Source organism: Dendrobates tinctorius, unplaced genomic scaffold (assembly GCF_039654945.1).
Source record: "Dendrobates tinctorius isolate UK_male_01 unplaced genomic scaffold, ASM3965494v1 ptg000228l, whole genome shotgun sequence".
Taxonomy (NCBI): domain Eukaryota; kingdom Metazoa; phylum Chordata; class Amphibia; order Anura; family Dendrobatidae; genus Dendrobates; species Dendrobates tinctorius.
Genome location: NW_027361895.1, coordinates 3,247,814 through 3,263,741, shown reverse-complemented (window position 1 = coordinate 3,263,741; position 15,928 = coordinate 3,247,814). Strand labels below are relative to the sequence as shown.

At 42.9% G+C, this 15,928-nt stretch overlaps 1 protein-coding gene across 1 annotated transcript in view; it reads right to left on the bottom strand.

Moving 5' to 3' along the window:
• The window catches only part of COL5A3 (collagen type V alpha 3 chain), a 379,057-nt gene that overhangs the window by 68,317 nt on the left and 294,812 nt on the right, over window positions 1-15,928 (bottom strand). The window contains exons 12-25 of the mRNA XM_073555703.1: window positions 11,240-11,314; window positions 9,284-9,364; window positions 9,143-9,199; window positions 8,970-9,023; window positions 8,581-8,634; window positions 8,389-8,442; window positions 7,092-7,145; window positions 6,609-6,662; window positions 5,971-6,015; window positions 5,725-5,823; window positions 5,581-5,634; window positions 5,447-5,491; window positions 2,844-2,897; window positions 1,210-1,254 (exon numbers count right to left, since the gene is read on the bottom strand). Of these exons, the coding sequence (XP_073411804.1) occupies window positions 1,210-1,254; window positions 2,844-2,897; window positions 5,447-5,491; window positions 5,581-5,634; window positions 5,725-5,823; window positions 5,971-6,015; window positions 6,609-6,662; window positions 7,092-7,145; window positions 8,389-8,442; window positions 8,581-8,634; window positions 8,970-9,023; window positions 9,143-9,199; window positions 9,284-9,364; window positions 11,240-11,314 (825 nt within the window). The remainder of the gene's footprint in view (window positions 1-1,209; window positions 1,255-2,843; window positions 2,898-5,446; window positions 5,492-5,580; window positions 5,635-5,724; window positions 5,824-5,970; window positions 6,016-6,608; window positions 6,663-7,091; window positions 7,146-8,388; window positions 8,443-8,580; window positions 8,635-8,969; window positions 9,024-9,142; window positions 9,200-9,283; window positions 9,365-11,239; window positions 11,315-15,928) is intronic.

Below are 15,928 nucleotides of genomic sequence, written 5' to 3'. Positions count from 1 at the left end.
TATAAGCCTTAAGAGCCACAAGCCTAAGCCATAGGATGCACAAGCTTAAACCATAAGTGGCACAGGCCTAAACCATAAGTGACACAACTGTAAGTCATAAGAGGCACAAGCCTAAACCATAGGAAGCACAAATCTAAACCATAAGAGACGAAAGCCTAAACCATAGGCGCCACAAGCCTAAACCATAAAAGACACACGCCTATACCATACATGGCACAAGTGTAAGCCATAAGAGCCACAAACCTAAACCATGGGAGGCACAAACCTAAACCATAAGGGGCACAACTGAAAGCTATAAGGGGCACATGTCTAAACAATAAGAGGCACAATCCTAAACCTTAAGCGGCAAAAGCCTAAACCATAAGAGGCAAAATCATAAACCATGAGAGACACAAGCCTAAACCATGAAAGTTACAAGCCCAAACTATGAGAAGCACAACTTTAAACCATAAGAGACACAACCTAAATTTAAGTTTCAATATTTTGCCCATTAGGATTTCCAAATTACATATTGGTTTTCACATGGTAGGTTATAGTTGAACTTAATGGACTCAGATCTTCTGTCAAGCTTAAATCAAATAAACTATAAAGCATTTCCTTTTCTTGGCTTAGCTATTATGAATGTCCCAAAATGTTCAACTCTACTCATCACTAAGAACAGCCAGCCGGGACTGTGATAACAAATCGGGAATTTATGTTTGCATGGTATTTTGGTATCTTCAGATGATCTGAATTATGGTAGTACTTTTACAACGATACAGTAATATGTTTGTCCATGACATATTAGACAGGTCCTGTAGTCTGAAGCTTCTTCTACAGTATAGCACGGTATGTAAGAAGCAACATTTCAACCATGGCGGAATAGTCAAGTCAAGTCAAGACGTCAAGTCAAGCTTCTACGTCAACAAATAGATTAGGTTAGGACTGAATGCCCCAACCCTTATTAGGGAATGAGATTATATTACAACTAAATGGAAACACTTATGTGGAAATCCAAAATATAAAATTTGCATAAGGCATGGTAAACCCAAACCATAGAGGCTGATTATCTGCAATACAGACCAACATTACAGGTTTTATACTTTGTGGCTCAGTGTAGTATTCTACATTTTAGTCCTGTTCTTAATGTGGTGTCTATTGGAGCGGGTTATGATGTTTTTTCTGATGAAAATCATTTCATGTTGTTATTTTATACAGTCAAGCTCCCACCTGAATGCCCTTCTCTCCAACCGGTCCTTCTCTACCGGGATGTCCCTGAGAACATAAGCACCATTAGATGTGGTTACCAGTTATAAGCAAGTATAGATAAAATCTAAAGGGTGATAATATGGAGAGTATTCCACTAAACATGTGACACACTGTAATAAGTAATAATATCACATATAAGACAGAAAACTTTATCAGAATCTCACAATGGCGATTTCTACATTTCTAGTTGTCATTAAAATAAGGTTGAGTTCATATCTTGATATGTGAACACATAGACCATCACCAAAAATATATACAGTGCAGTTTGCAAACCCTTTGCAGAAATGTGATATGTCCCAATCCATCGTCCCCATCAGTGATCTGTGGCTGCTCCAGGTGAGAGGTAGTACCACCTCTTACTTGCTGCCATCCATGGTTCCTCTCTTGATTAGCTGGCCTGGTGCACCATCATAATTGCGGTGTGATGCACATGTTATTTCGCACTAGGTCAACTAACCAAAAGAAGTGCCACAGATGTGAGCAGGTAAGAGGCGTTACTCCCTCTCCAGTGCAGCTGCCATAGATCACTGTCGTGGTTGATGGAATGGGATGTGCGAATAAATTCATGTCAACTCTACAATACGTAGCCAATAGACGATGAAGGGCATTTTATGGAGACACAGTGACATATATTGGAGTAATCTCATGGAGGCATGCATTGAGGAATACTCCTGATGTAGACCTGTGACTAGGGTTAAGCAATTCAATTCACACTGCCCTGTTCCAGAATCCAGTCTGGTTCTCCGTGGCACTCGATTTTTACTTTTGTGCCCGGTATCCTCGGCCCTGCATCATGGGCGCCTTTGGTGCTTATTAGGGCCCTCGACATTATAAGGACTGGCTGCCACAGAGGACCAGACTGGACACTGGACAAAGGCAGCAGGCATTCGATTGCTTATCTCTACCCCCGACGTAAGGCTTTGCTATATAATATATTATCTGTTGGTTTATCATGAAACAGTAGCCAAAAATGAGTGGGTCTAGGGACTATTGGGCATCTAGTATTTAGTGGTTTGGGTTTGACTTTTTTTCTGTCAATACGACATAAAATTAGTAGGTTGAACTTGATGAACTTATGTACCTTGTGAAATATTACTTCTGGGTTACGTAGCCCTACATGAGAACATTGTTCCAAATATATCATTTTTGCTTTCAAAGAGGATGAATGAAATTTTTACTGGTGCCATCTGTGAAATGGAAGATTTATGTCTCCGGTTAAAATATCCATATGATATCATCTTGGGCGTACTCCTGTGCCCATCCCAAAATTAAATCTTAGACTTGAGAAATGTGTCTTCATCACATTTTTAGGTCAAGTCATCATTCCCGGTTGATGACTAACTGCAAAAATATAAACTTTGAACTTGGGAACTTTTTCCATGTGTAAATTTTTAGGATTACAACATCTCTATAATGATGCCACGTCATTGTGGTAAAGTTCTTTCATCCCAGGCGGTCGCCTGTCGACATTTATAATTATAAATAATTTTGGAAGATGTAGAATTGGATAAAACGAGAGTATGATCATATTTGGGCGGCTAATGGATGTTCTTTTGAGTTGAGCTGCAAAATACACAGTACAGATATCTACTTACCGGTGGCCCATCGGACCCAGCCAGACCTGATATTCCTTGCTTTCCTGGTGGACCCTGGAAAAAGAGACAGATATGAAGATTATATCTTTATACTAGAAATCATATTTAGATTTAGTAATAACTTACAGACCAAGTGGCTTTTGTTGTTAGGGCTTGTAGGACCTCCAGAAGATGACCCATGTATTTAAAGTCTGTGTTTAATGGTTTCTACTCAAGGATTAAGTCAAGTGGGTGAAGCATCATTGAGGAGAACAGTTTTTGTCTGCAAATTTTTATGTTATGGTTGATCAGTGTATGTAATTAGTTTTAATGTTGGGTTGTCATGAGAAAGAAGCCAAAGACAAATGGGCTTTTAATGTATAGTGGCTCCAGTATGAGTTTTTTTCTGGATCAATGCAGTATATTTATAATATGTTGAATTTGGTGGACCTGTGTCACTTGTGAAATATTGTTGGTGGCCTTAAATTTCCTTGATTTGCAGAGGAAGATGCTCCCTCTTATTTTCCCACTAGGCCAGATTCAGAAGGCTATAATCCAGGTACAGTTTGGCATTGTGTTACAATTGTTCTCTACTGTTCTCTACTTTAGATTAGCGTAAAACCATAAAGTGACCCAAGATAATTTTGGTAGAAACCATGATAAGTTTTGTTGCCAAAATCAAGCTTACCAGCCAGCAAGTACTGAGCATGGTAATATACTGACTTTCCATATTATTGTATATATCCTAAGACTATCAACTGCTGAATCCACCAATTTAGTTGGGGTAGGACCACTTTGTTTAGCTACGGTTCATTCATCAGCTGTCAGATAAAAATGATTGGGCATATTGAAATTCAACATGACTTAACATTTTAATCAGGCCACTAGTAATGAGTGAATCTTTTAAAATTCAAATTTTGCCAACTTCGATTTGGAGTGAATTGATATGCCGTGAATCGAAAGCCAAAACCTCCAATTGCCCTGAAAAGATGTTTATTACACTCAGGCTCCTATTTCTCTTTCATTCTATCAGTTATTATTCTCTTTTCCTCACACAATAATCTTCACTTCTGTGCCTTCACACACGATCTGTACTGTTTCATCAATGTTTTATGGCTTTCTCTCCCAATGTCTATGGCTAAATTGTGAGCTGTGATGGCCTCTCACTATCCAGATTCACCACCAAGTGGCTGCTTCATTCCCTACTTTTGATTTTATACAGGCTATGATAGTCCCTCTTCTTTGGCTGTATTATACCATGTGATGTGATAGCTGCAAGCCATGATGAGGAAACCCGCCTGACTGCACCTGAATCTCCGCTGGCTCATGCAATGTTCTGCAACATGTAAAATGACAGTAGACATTTTTGGTGGTTTATTGCTTGAATTCACAGGTTCAGCAAAATCCTACAAATTCAACATTAATTCGACTTATGTCAATTGATTCACTCATCTCTGTCAGGTCAGCCTTTTAACATGCTTGGCCGAAGAGAGCGTGCATATTGGGTGGTGGGGAGGTCAGGAGGATTGTCTGTATGCCGAACGAAGGAGTCTAACCACCTGATATCAATCTTCTGACTGAGGAAAATGTCCTTCTTCCTCTGAACTGAGGTAAATTCAAAAATTGGGGTGGAAAAAGATTGTAAACGTGGAGTCTTGTATGTTATGAATAGGTCACCGAGGAGGATGGCAGGAATAGGCTAGGCCACCAGGAAACCAGAAAGGTTGGTATCTTAGCGGATTGCAGACCCCTAATCCTAACAACACAACTAGTGGTTTGGGGCGTACCTACGATGCCCTAGATGCCTCAGCACAGCCGGAGAACTAACTAAGTTTAAAGCAAGAAAGGTGAAATCTAAACTGCCCCGGAGTAAAACCCCAAAGGAATAGATAGCCACCAAACATATATTGTCGGTGAGACAAGATGAGGTACAAACACAGGCAGAAAATAGACTGAGCAAATGATGGGGCCCAAACTGTCTAGACAGGAAAGGAAAGGAAAGACACTGCAATCACGCAAAAACCCTAAAAAATCCAACACGTCTGATGTACAAAAACACTGATATCTCACAACCCCTCCCCCACTATATCAGCATTCTGGTGTGAACTGGCAGCAAAGCAAAGAAACTAATATAACAGGGGACTGAACAAACTGACACAAGCTGTAACATATGGAGCGGGGTCCAGCACTGCCCCAGCAGGGAGCACGCTGAACCCTCACAGCAAAGCAGAAAGAGGCAAAACCAGATCAGATGCAAAGGATTAGCAAATGAACAACTTAACTGAAAAATGCAGGATCAGGCAGGAGACAGCAGACCTCAAAATACACAGGAAGAAACTAATCACCAGCAGCAACTGAGGGAAGCCTGCTCACTTATATCCTCCCAGTCAGTAACCCCTAATTTCCAATGATCGTCGTCAGGTGGCAGACTTCTGTCAACCCGGCCAGCTCCACTACCTGCAGTAACCACCAGAGGGATCCCCGACTCAGAAGTCAGATCAAGAGAATTCACAACACTTGTAGTTACATTCAGATGACTGACATTCCCACATACAACCACACATAGCCATATTGACTATAGAACGAATACAATGGGCATGTACGAATATACAACATTGACTTACCTTCTCTCCTGGCATTCCGATGGGACCTTGAGGTCCGGGCAATCCCTAAAATGAGGATGTTTTAATACCTTAAACAAAACTTTATTGGGGCAAACTGATTTATGTATTTATGTATTCATCTTCTTCACACTTACGTGAGGTCCTGGGTTTCCTTGTTGCCCATTTGGCCCAGTTTCTCCTTGAATACCCTGTTAAATTACAAAATAAATAGTCCAAAGAGTAAGAATACACTATAACCTTCATAATTACACAAACATGTATTCAAGTGTTTTACGTACTTGGTTTCCTTTTGCCCCTTGAACTCCATCAATACCATTCACACCTTGCTGACCAGGAGGTCCAGGAGGTCCTCTTGAACCCACCAAGCCACGTGCACCCTGTGAAGAAACACATTCATTACCATTATTACTAGTACACTTGAGTAGATCCAAAGTAGACTATCACATTAGACCAAGTACTCAGACTCATTGAAAACCGAATGGTTTCTCTCTAAGAATAGAAAGCTAAATTACAAAATAACTTACGGCTTCTCCAGGAGAACCTGAAGGTCCAAGAGGCCCATCGGAACCCTAAACAACAGAAACACAACTTAATACAAGTTTTAAAAAAAGGACAATATTTCTATCTTCTTGTATAAAATGATCTATACAAAATGTAACTATGAAAATATTTTTCTATATTGATGATTTTACAGAAGATTTCAAATGGGCTCAGAAACTTTTTGTGACATTGACTGACCAAATGATTTTTTAGACCTATCGTTGTTATACACAGTATAGGTCATCATTATTATAATTATAATTCGGTGGGGGCCGACATCTGCCCACCCCCCACCGATCAGCCGCTTTCAGCTCCTGCACTGACTGGATATAAACGATGAAGAGAACTGAACAGCACAATGACTTTCTCTTTGCAGTGGCCATTCCTGGGTTGAGTTGCGGTACCTGATAATTACACTATTTAGTAAGCCTAGAAAAGTCCATTAACTAAGAAATAACTATATGACCATCTTCAGTCTTCCACTATTGTTGGTCAATCCTATGATGGACAGTAGGAAGATTATTCTGGGTCTTTTTCTCAGTAAAAGACACAAACTAATTTTTTGCAAAGAGAATAATAACCAAAATTGATGAAAAATGCAAAGATAACTTGAAGTTTTTACCTTTTCACCATTATTTCCACGTGGACCAGCTGGGCCTGCATTTCCTAAGTCTCCCTGCGTTAGAAAAAAGTATAGTAATCTGTTATTAACTGACCCTTGAGGCCCTCATACATATTGGTGGGTTTGGCAGACATTAGACTAATATCGATGGCTTCAGCCGACAATCTACTGTGTATGGAAGATCCGGTCAACTGATGGTTGGAGGAGATGTCAATCGGTCATGTCTAATTTCTGACTGCCAATTGCATTGTTCTCCAGGAAAGGTTTCTCATAGAACTAGAGCTCCTCTGAAAGCTCCTCTGTATGGGAGAGTCAGGTGAGATTGCAGTCGGTCAAATGATCGTCCGACAGCTATCTATTGTGTACGGTAACCTTTATACTTCCAACTGCCTTGGCTTCCATTGGCTTTTTCGTGGTCATCAAATCCAATTTATTATATATGAGTTTTGAAACTTAACTTATAACCAAACCATATTTACTTACCCGGTGACCTTTCTCTCCTGGTAGTCCAGGCAAACCATCGAATCCACGGTCTCCCTACAGAAAACACAACATTGCTAGTTAAAAGTTGGCTTGTATAAATGAGTGTTATATCTTATTCTACATCTTGCTACATTAATCCAATCTTAATAGATAATTATCAACAAAAACGATGTTTGTGGCATAAAAACAGAATAAAAACTTGGACTAATGGAAATATGTTCCAGTAGTGAAAACTACTGCATAGGAACCCTGGTCAATGCACAGGGAATGGTGTGGGCCAGTAAAAGTGTTAGCTGTACTAGGAATATTTTAACACGTGCTAGGAACGATTCTCTTCTTGGCCTTTCTCAGCTTATTCCAGGTGGCCACATGGGCAATCATGTATCATAGTAAGCCAATGAAGCAGCTTCCAAAAAAAAAAGGGAGTAGAGTCTATAGGAGATATTACGGAAACCAAAATGTTCTGGGTACAGAAGTCATAACTATTCTTAGGTTTCAGAGTAGTTGTCACATTTTATATTTTTTCCTTTTGATTGTTTCCTTGATGGACACATAAAGGATTTTTTTTCCCCTAGAGACCCTTATCCATTTATTAAGAGAATGACAGCCTACATTCAGTTTGGCAGGTGAGGACCACTATCCAAGTCAGGATTTTTCGAAGAAGTGATGGAACATCTGGGTTGCTGCATTTATATCTTGAGGAGTGATGGCAGGGGACAAACAGGTTTGTGTATCATGGGAAAACCGATGTGACACCCGGCAGATTTGGTAACATTCACACAACTTATGGTAGTAATCAGTGCTTTCCAACCATAGTCCTCCTGTCCTTTCAAAAGGTAGGATATCCCCCCAAAGACCTGTGAAACCCTGAAAATATGAGCTGTTGAAGGCTCTTGGGGACTCTATATAAAAAATGCAGATGCACTAGAACTTGGCATACAACATCTTATTATTAGAATATTATATTGTGGCTATTGCATTTTTCATGTGCAGGGCATGATAATACTTTTAAATATGCAAATAGCAGAGGAAAAAAACAGAGTATCTGGTGCCAAACCTAGGAGTCAAAATGCACAATGACTTGGAATAAAAAGCCAAACCAAAATCTTCTCCAACAAAAACAGAAGACAGTGAAGGCCTTATTTAGGATACAACTGTTTTAAGGTTTTTGTTCAATATCAGTGCAATCTAGGAGACTAGTTGACTGGGTGAGAAGACTTCCACAAGGGGTCCAAAAAGTAAAGTTTAAGCTGAGAGGTGTTAAGTATTTTTTGAAATGATGAGAATTTTTACCTACCTTGATTCCAGTTTCCCCCGGCACCCCACGGCCACCATCTGCTCCTGCACGTCCCTTTGAGAAGGACAAGGAATATTTAAATGAAAATGGGTTCATGTGTAAATAATGAATAGAAGGTTGGAAGAGAAAGGAGAATATGGAAGTGAAGCGGTGACATTATTTGCAAAATGTGCATTTATGATTAAAACTTACTCTTTTACCAATCTTTCCAGGAGGCCCTATGATGCCTTGAAAGCCACGTGGGCCCTACAAAAGGAAGAAGTAGAAAAGAACCAAGATGTAATTGCATATACACATACATAGAGACAAAAATAGTCTAGTCCTGGTCAAAACACCTTAGAATAATAGGTATGGCGGTCTCTCAACTCTTGACACATGTTGTGCAGCAAAAGGCCAGAAATATTGGATACCATCATGTCTGATGGTTTGTACCTCTGGAAAATGAGGGGTTCTGCAGTGGTTTATTAACCTTTACTTTTGTTATGGCCACCTGAAGCTTCTACTTTAGCAATGGTATATGTTTGAAGTTTTTGGAGCCTATCCTATTTTGATTTAAAAGTACTGAGCAATGGAAATCTTACCGGAGGCCCTGAATCTCCAAAATCACCCTTAAGACCTGGAGGTCCAGCAGGACCCTAAAAAAAACACAAAACAATAGTTTACATTTCTTGTTTCCAAATATTAAAATAAAGTTGAGATTGAAAAAAAAATTGGGTCAAGAACTTCCTCAAAAAATTTTGCCGATCAGACTTACAAGAGGACCAGATCTTCCGGTCATACCCGTTGGACCAGGCGGACCTTTCATGGCCAACTAAAAATGGAAATAATTTATAGATGTTAATGTAGATTTCTTTGTAGATATATGACACCACTCCATATATATGAAATACCTCACCTTAGCCTGCTGTAACATTAACTGTGCCTGAGCTTCTTGAAAGGACACCGTCTGACCTCTGGAGTCACCACCATACTGGAACTATACAGTAAGGGCATACATAGAGAAGAAAAAGGGGTGAGTTTAAACAAATTACGAATTTTCTTGATTTGAGCTTTGCCAATTCTCTACTTACCTGCATTTAAAATTTACCAGAAGAATTTAAGGGTCTGTCTGCTTTTGACAGAGGCTTCTTAATTACAATTGTTCCTGGACAATAATCTGGTCATTAGGTGATCCAGTATAGAGACTCTCATTAATGAGCTGTAACCTGGAGGTGAGCTCGGCATTTAGAGTTCAGTTCCCCTGTAGCACTCCAAGAGGAGAATTGAAGTATTGCATATTCTTACATAATTCTAAAGCGACAGAATGAGAGTCACTTTTTGTAGTCCCTTTCCAATCCAGCTGACAAATGTGGGTACTGGATACTGTAACTCCTTTGTCAACTCACTATCCTTTAAAAAGGTTTTTCAAATAGCCTTTCTACATCTAGGAAACCCCTTTATTTTTATTTTTTTTATTTGCTTTTGGTGAATTTTATAACAAATGTAAGAAATTTTAATTATCAGAACACACCACTCTCTTCATATCTCCTAAACATTACTGCTCGTAGAGTTACAGAAGAATGCATTCATCTTGAAATTATAGCTCTTAAATTAGTGTAAGCCCTAATCCGGAGATCACCAACTGGAAGACCTCATTTACCAGTGTGAAATCTTGTGGGAACAGATAACATGATATGAGGATGGAAACTTATGAAAAATGTATTTTTTTACCAAGATAAAAGCAAAAATGACTTGCATAGTATTAGAAACATATGTCTTTTTCTTCCCACAATAGTGCCAAACCCGAAGAACCCCTTTAAAATCCAATTTCTGTTGCACGTATTGCATCATTTGTCACTACCATCATTTGTCACCAGTGGTCTTCAGGACTTTAAAGGGTTGTACCAAGCTATGAAGTTACAGATAAGGGGATAACTTCACAATCCCTGGGGTCCGATGTCGGGACTCCTACCAATCCCAAGAATGGTGCTCCAAAGAGTCCCGCTTGAATGGAACATAGGTTGAGCATGCGCACCACTGCTGCATTCATTCTTAATGAGAGTGCCGTAGCCAAGCCAAGGACAGCACTTTGCCTTCTCCGGCGATGCTATGGAGAATGAATGGAGCGCAGGTGTGCATGCGTGACCCATAATCCATTCAAATGGGTGTTTTTGGGATTGGTGGGGGTCTCAGTGATTGAACTTCCAGGGATCAAGAACTTGTATGGTATATTATAAGCGGTTTACTATGCGCAAGGTTCCAACCAATCTAAGCTAGCCCTGTCTACTTTCTCTCAGTTCTTTGAATAAAAGGGGTCCTACCCTGGTTGGTCCCCTCTTCTTTGCTCTTAGTAGTGGGCAACTTTTTCAAGATATCCATCACAAAAGAAGCTGGATTGTTAACAAATGTGGATATGGAGAATTGATCCTAAGGGCAGGGAATGAAGGTGGAAGGTGAAATAAACATCAACGCTTTTCTATTGTATGGCAAAACTCAGTGCCATAATTAGAAGCCAAATGGAAAAGATGGCAGCCATCTTGGTCCAGCTTTTATCAGGCCCTGACTGGCATCACTTTCAATGTACTATTTGGCATTTATAGGGCAGCTGGAAGATGCAATGAAGAAATGTGTCCCAATTTCCTATATGTTTCCCATGAAGAGCATTTCAAGATTCTGAGAACCTATCTATCCCATATGTCACCATGGATGATATAATTGATATGGTGATAGTAAGATTTCTATGTGATGATTCACAAGGTCAGGAAGAGATGAGTCACTACTGTATTTTTCAAAATAGAAAAAAAATCTTCTAAATGCCTGATAAAAAAGTTTTGCAATAATCCAAAATCTCGTGGGAAAAATGTCTACTCACAGGAAGCATCACTGTGTTACCAGGAGGACCCGGAATACCGTCAGCTCCATTGAGACCAGGTCTTCCCGGAGGACCCTGTTAATGAAGAAGGAGTGATGTCAGTCACAGAGACGGTATTGAAGAGGACATGTTTCTTGTATGGACTTGTTGACAGTGATGCGGCCCAGAGGGCAAATAAATAGGTTAAGGATAAAAGAGCTTTTCATAGCTCACATTACATGACATCACCAGGCAGATTCCTATCCCTCAGCTGAAAGTTCTACATCTGAGCTCTTACCTTTGCTAGGTCGGTAGTATAACAATTAACATACATGTTAAACAATGATTTTGGCCAAATATGGCCAGCATATTGGAAATACGAACATTAGGCCTCAGGGTTCTTCTTCATAAGTAGAAAGGAAGCCCATTTACACTCATGGAGATTTATCAGAGGCTATAGACAATCTCTTTTTGTTAGATGGTGCGAGGAGCTGGCCTTGTCCTTAGACTACGGGACCAATGCACGTAGAGCGGAATCCGCGGCTCTAAAGGATGCAGACTTTTTAAAGCATGGAGCACCGGTTTTGTCAATCTTATTGTTGTGTTCTATTAAAGATTTGCTTGCTGGTCAGTTCAGCCTCAGGAATCATTGTTTCCATTCAGAGACACTCCCACCTTCTAACACTCTGTCTGTTAGGGCCCCGTCACACATAGCGACTCACCAGGGATCCCGACAATGATATCATCTTGTCAGGATCGCTGGTGAATCGCTACATGATCGCTGGTGAGCTGTCAAACAGGCAGCTTCACCAGCGATCAGGACCAGCGACACGCGGGTAACAAGCGACGCATGTCGCATAGTTACCCGCAGTGTATCTTAGTTACCAGTGCGGTGGTGCAGGGAGCTGGTAAACAAGGTACACATCGGGTTTCTAAGGGGCGCGCGGCACTTAGAAACCCGAAGTGTACCTTGGTTACCAACTCCCTGCATCAGCGCGCTGGTAACTAAGGTACACATTGGGTTTCTAGGCGCCGCGCGCCACCTTAGAAACCTGATGTGTATGGTTACCAGCTCCTGCTCGCTGGTCTTCCACCTGTCACACGCAGCGATGAGTGCTGGCCAGCGGGAAACCAGCGACCCCAGAAATGTCCAGACATTTCCACAGCGATCAGCGATAACCGTCAGGGGGGCCGGTCGCTGATCGCTGTCACACACAGCGATCTCGCTGGTGAGATCGCTGTTGCATCACAAAACTTGTGACTCAGCAGCGATCTCACTAGCGACATCGCTATATGTGATGGGGGCTTAAGCAGAGGACGACGTGCAGGCTGGATCTTATGCAAACATAAGGGTGACTCAAGATTAGTAATCAAGGAACGCAATCATCCCATTGTTCTCCCAGGCACTAGTCCTACAGTATTGTGTGGTTGAGGATAATAGACCAGGGGAGCCATCACCGCATGGGGTCTCACATGCAGTCCTAGGTGATGGGTTCGGCCTGAGGAAAATACCTCCACCAAGACACAGTAAGCTTTGGAAGGAAGAGTGTGAACACTTCTGCCCATTCAAGGGACTGATCCCAGTAAAGGAGGATGATAATCTACGTGCTTAGTGAGGAGATGGTGAAGTGACCTCGAGAGGAGAGGATCTAAAGGCCCCGTCACATAGAGCAATCTCGCTAGCGAGATTGCTGATTTTGTGACGCCACAGCAATCTCACCAGCGATATCGCTGTGTGTGACGGAGATCAGCGACCGGCCCCCCCGCCGGGTATCGCTGATCGTGCACGGCCATTTTTTGATCGTTGCTCTCCCAATGGCCAGCACGCATCACTGCGTGTGGCAGCGGGAGCCAATGATCAGCGAGGCTCCCAGCGCTCTAAGCAGGCGCTGGGAGCTGGCTTCTAAGGTAAATATCGAGTTACTAAGCGGCGCACGACACTCAGTTACCCGATGTGTACCTTAGAAACCTGCGTGCTGGCAGCTCCCGGCGCGAGCACGCAGGTTTCTAAGGTACACATCGGGTAACTAAGTGATGCGCGCTGCTTAGTAATGGGTCGCCCTCCCAGGGCTGCGGGGTACTCGGTACCGGGCCAGTGTCAGGGGGATGTGTCACAGCAGTGGTGACCCGGACAGTGGCCCTGGACGCCCAAGTCAATGGCAGAATGTAGTTATAGTTAATGGAATGGAATAGTTCGTGACGCCACCTGTGGTATTCGGCAAGGCAGGTGTTAAGCCGACGCTGCAGACAGCTCCGCTGGGACAGATGGTGTGGTGTAGCAGTGATGGTATGGCACTCCACAGGCAGGGCTGGTGTCCCAGGGCAGTGTAGTTGTAATGATTGTGGAGAGGCGCAGGCAGTGTAAAGGATGATACTCAGATGTAGCAGTGCTGAGCGAGTTGGCGCAAGAATGGAGGACACCGAAGCTTGCAGTTCCAAGGCTTTACTCACTGTCTGCGGTACACAAGGGTGCCTGCCTCCGAGCCGTGTCCTCCAGGTCAGAGACTCAGCCAACCCCCAGGCCAGATGGAAAGGTCCTCTCCAACACTCCGCCAACTTGTACCTTTCCTGAATGACTCCTCTATTGCGCCTTAAGGTGTGAAGATCTCCAGTACCGTGGTACCCTGGAGTTCCTCTTTACAGATGTTCCCAAGAACTCTACTTGTATGGCAGACAGCTGTAGCCTGTTCGGGGACCCCCTTCTCCTGAGTCCCGGCTCTCTAATCGGTTGCTGTTGTGCCCCAAGTCTTAGATGGGAGTAATGCATTTACAGCCAACTACTCCACCGGTGTCTGCTGCAGAACCATAAGTGTCCATAGAACCTCGAGGACTGGGCCCCGGCCTTGCGCTGAGAACCTATAGGCAGGGTTCCTCTTCCAACCCACGTCTCCTCTCTGTTCTCCTACTCCTTCGTTCCGTACTGATCTTTCTCTCTCTTATGGAAGCTTAGGTTGCAGTTCTATGTCTTTCTCCTTCTGTTCCTTTCCCGTGCCAGCTGGCTCAGATCACTGAGGCAGCTGCAGCACTCTTTCCTCCATCCCATCTTCCAGGGATCCCCACTCCTCCCGAGTGGCTTCGTTTCTCATTGACCTTCTGTCAGATTCCACTGACTGACTGACCTGTAATCCTACACTTTCCCACTCTTATATATATCTCAACTCCACCCACCTCCCAGCACATCCAGTGTTCCAAGCAGGGAACCACCAAAGGTGCTCTGCTACTCTCTAAGCACTGAGCCGCAATGTGGTTGTGCAGAACTACCCTGTTGTGTGGGGTGCGAGTGTTGGAGTGTGGAAAGGAGTTCCCACCTTACCTGGACGGTGGGGCACTACACCTTAGGAGAAGGTGCAGTACCTCTGTGGCGACTGAGCCTCAGAGGAGCCACAGTAACCCGATATTTACCTTAGAAACCAGCATCCTTCCTGGTACTGATCGCTGGTGAAGCTGCCTGTTTGGCAGCTCACCAGTGATCATGTAGCGATGCACCAGCGATCCTGACAAGGTCGTATCGTTGTTGGGATCGCTGGTGCATCATTTAGTGTAACGGGGCCTTAAGGCTGAGGTTCTGGTGCCCATGTATGGATGGCCTATGAAGTTTGGAGATTGGTTGCCAGCTGGGCTGGATCCTCGTGATACCGTTTAGGGATCTGTCATCTAGATTTAAGGAACTTTCTTGAGGACTGTTGCTGCTGGATACATGAGCTTCGGTAATGTTATCTGTCGTCTGGAGGAGCATGGACTGTGACTATAAACTATTCTGGTGGGAGATACGAAGTGTTCAATTCCAATAATAATAATAATAATCTTTATTTATATAGCGCCAACATATTCCGCAGCGCTTTACAGTTTAACAGTTTCAAAACACAAGTCATAAGTAACAACGCTAACAATACAATAATTAAAGCAAAATAAGACGAAATAAGACGACCCTGCTCGTGAGAGCGTACAATCTACAATGAGGTGAGGGAGATACAGAGTACAGGTGTGTATTTACAATGGTGTATTTACAATGAAGGTCCAGCCATCTTGCGGGAGTGAAGGATGGATGGAGATAGTGAATGGGCTACACACGCACACTTACACAGAGAATGACTTTGATTAGTGAATGTGATAAGCCGCTCTGAACAGGTGTGTTTTGAGGGAGCGCCTAAAACTATGCAAATTGTGGATAGTCCTGATTTCTTGGGGTAGAGCATTCCAGAGGATAGGAGCAGCACGGGAGAAGTCTTGGAGTCGGGAGTGGGAGGTACGGATTAGTGCAGAGGTTAGTCGAAAGTCGTTTGCAGAGCGCAGCGATCGGCTAGGCCGATAGACAGAAATGAGAGAAGAGATGTAAGGGGGTGCCGCACTGTGGAGAGCTTTGTGGGTGAGAACAAGTACTTTGAATTGGATCCTATAATGAATGGGCAGCCAATGTAAGGACTGGCGAAGAGCGGACGCGTCCGAGTACCGATTACCCAGATGGACGATCCTGGCTGCTGCATTGAGTATGGACTGGAGAGGGGATAGTCGAGTGACGGGGAGGCCAATTAATAGAGCGTTGCAGTAATCCAGGCGAGAGTGGATCAATGCAACAGTGAGGGTTTTTGTTGTTTCCATAGTGAGAAAAGGGCGGATTCTAGAGATGTTCTTTAGGTGTAAGCGGCAAGAGCGGGCAAGGGATTGTATATGGGATGTAAAGGAGAGATTGGTGTCAAACATAACACCCAG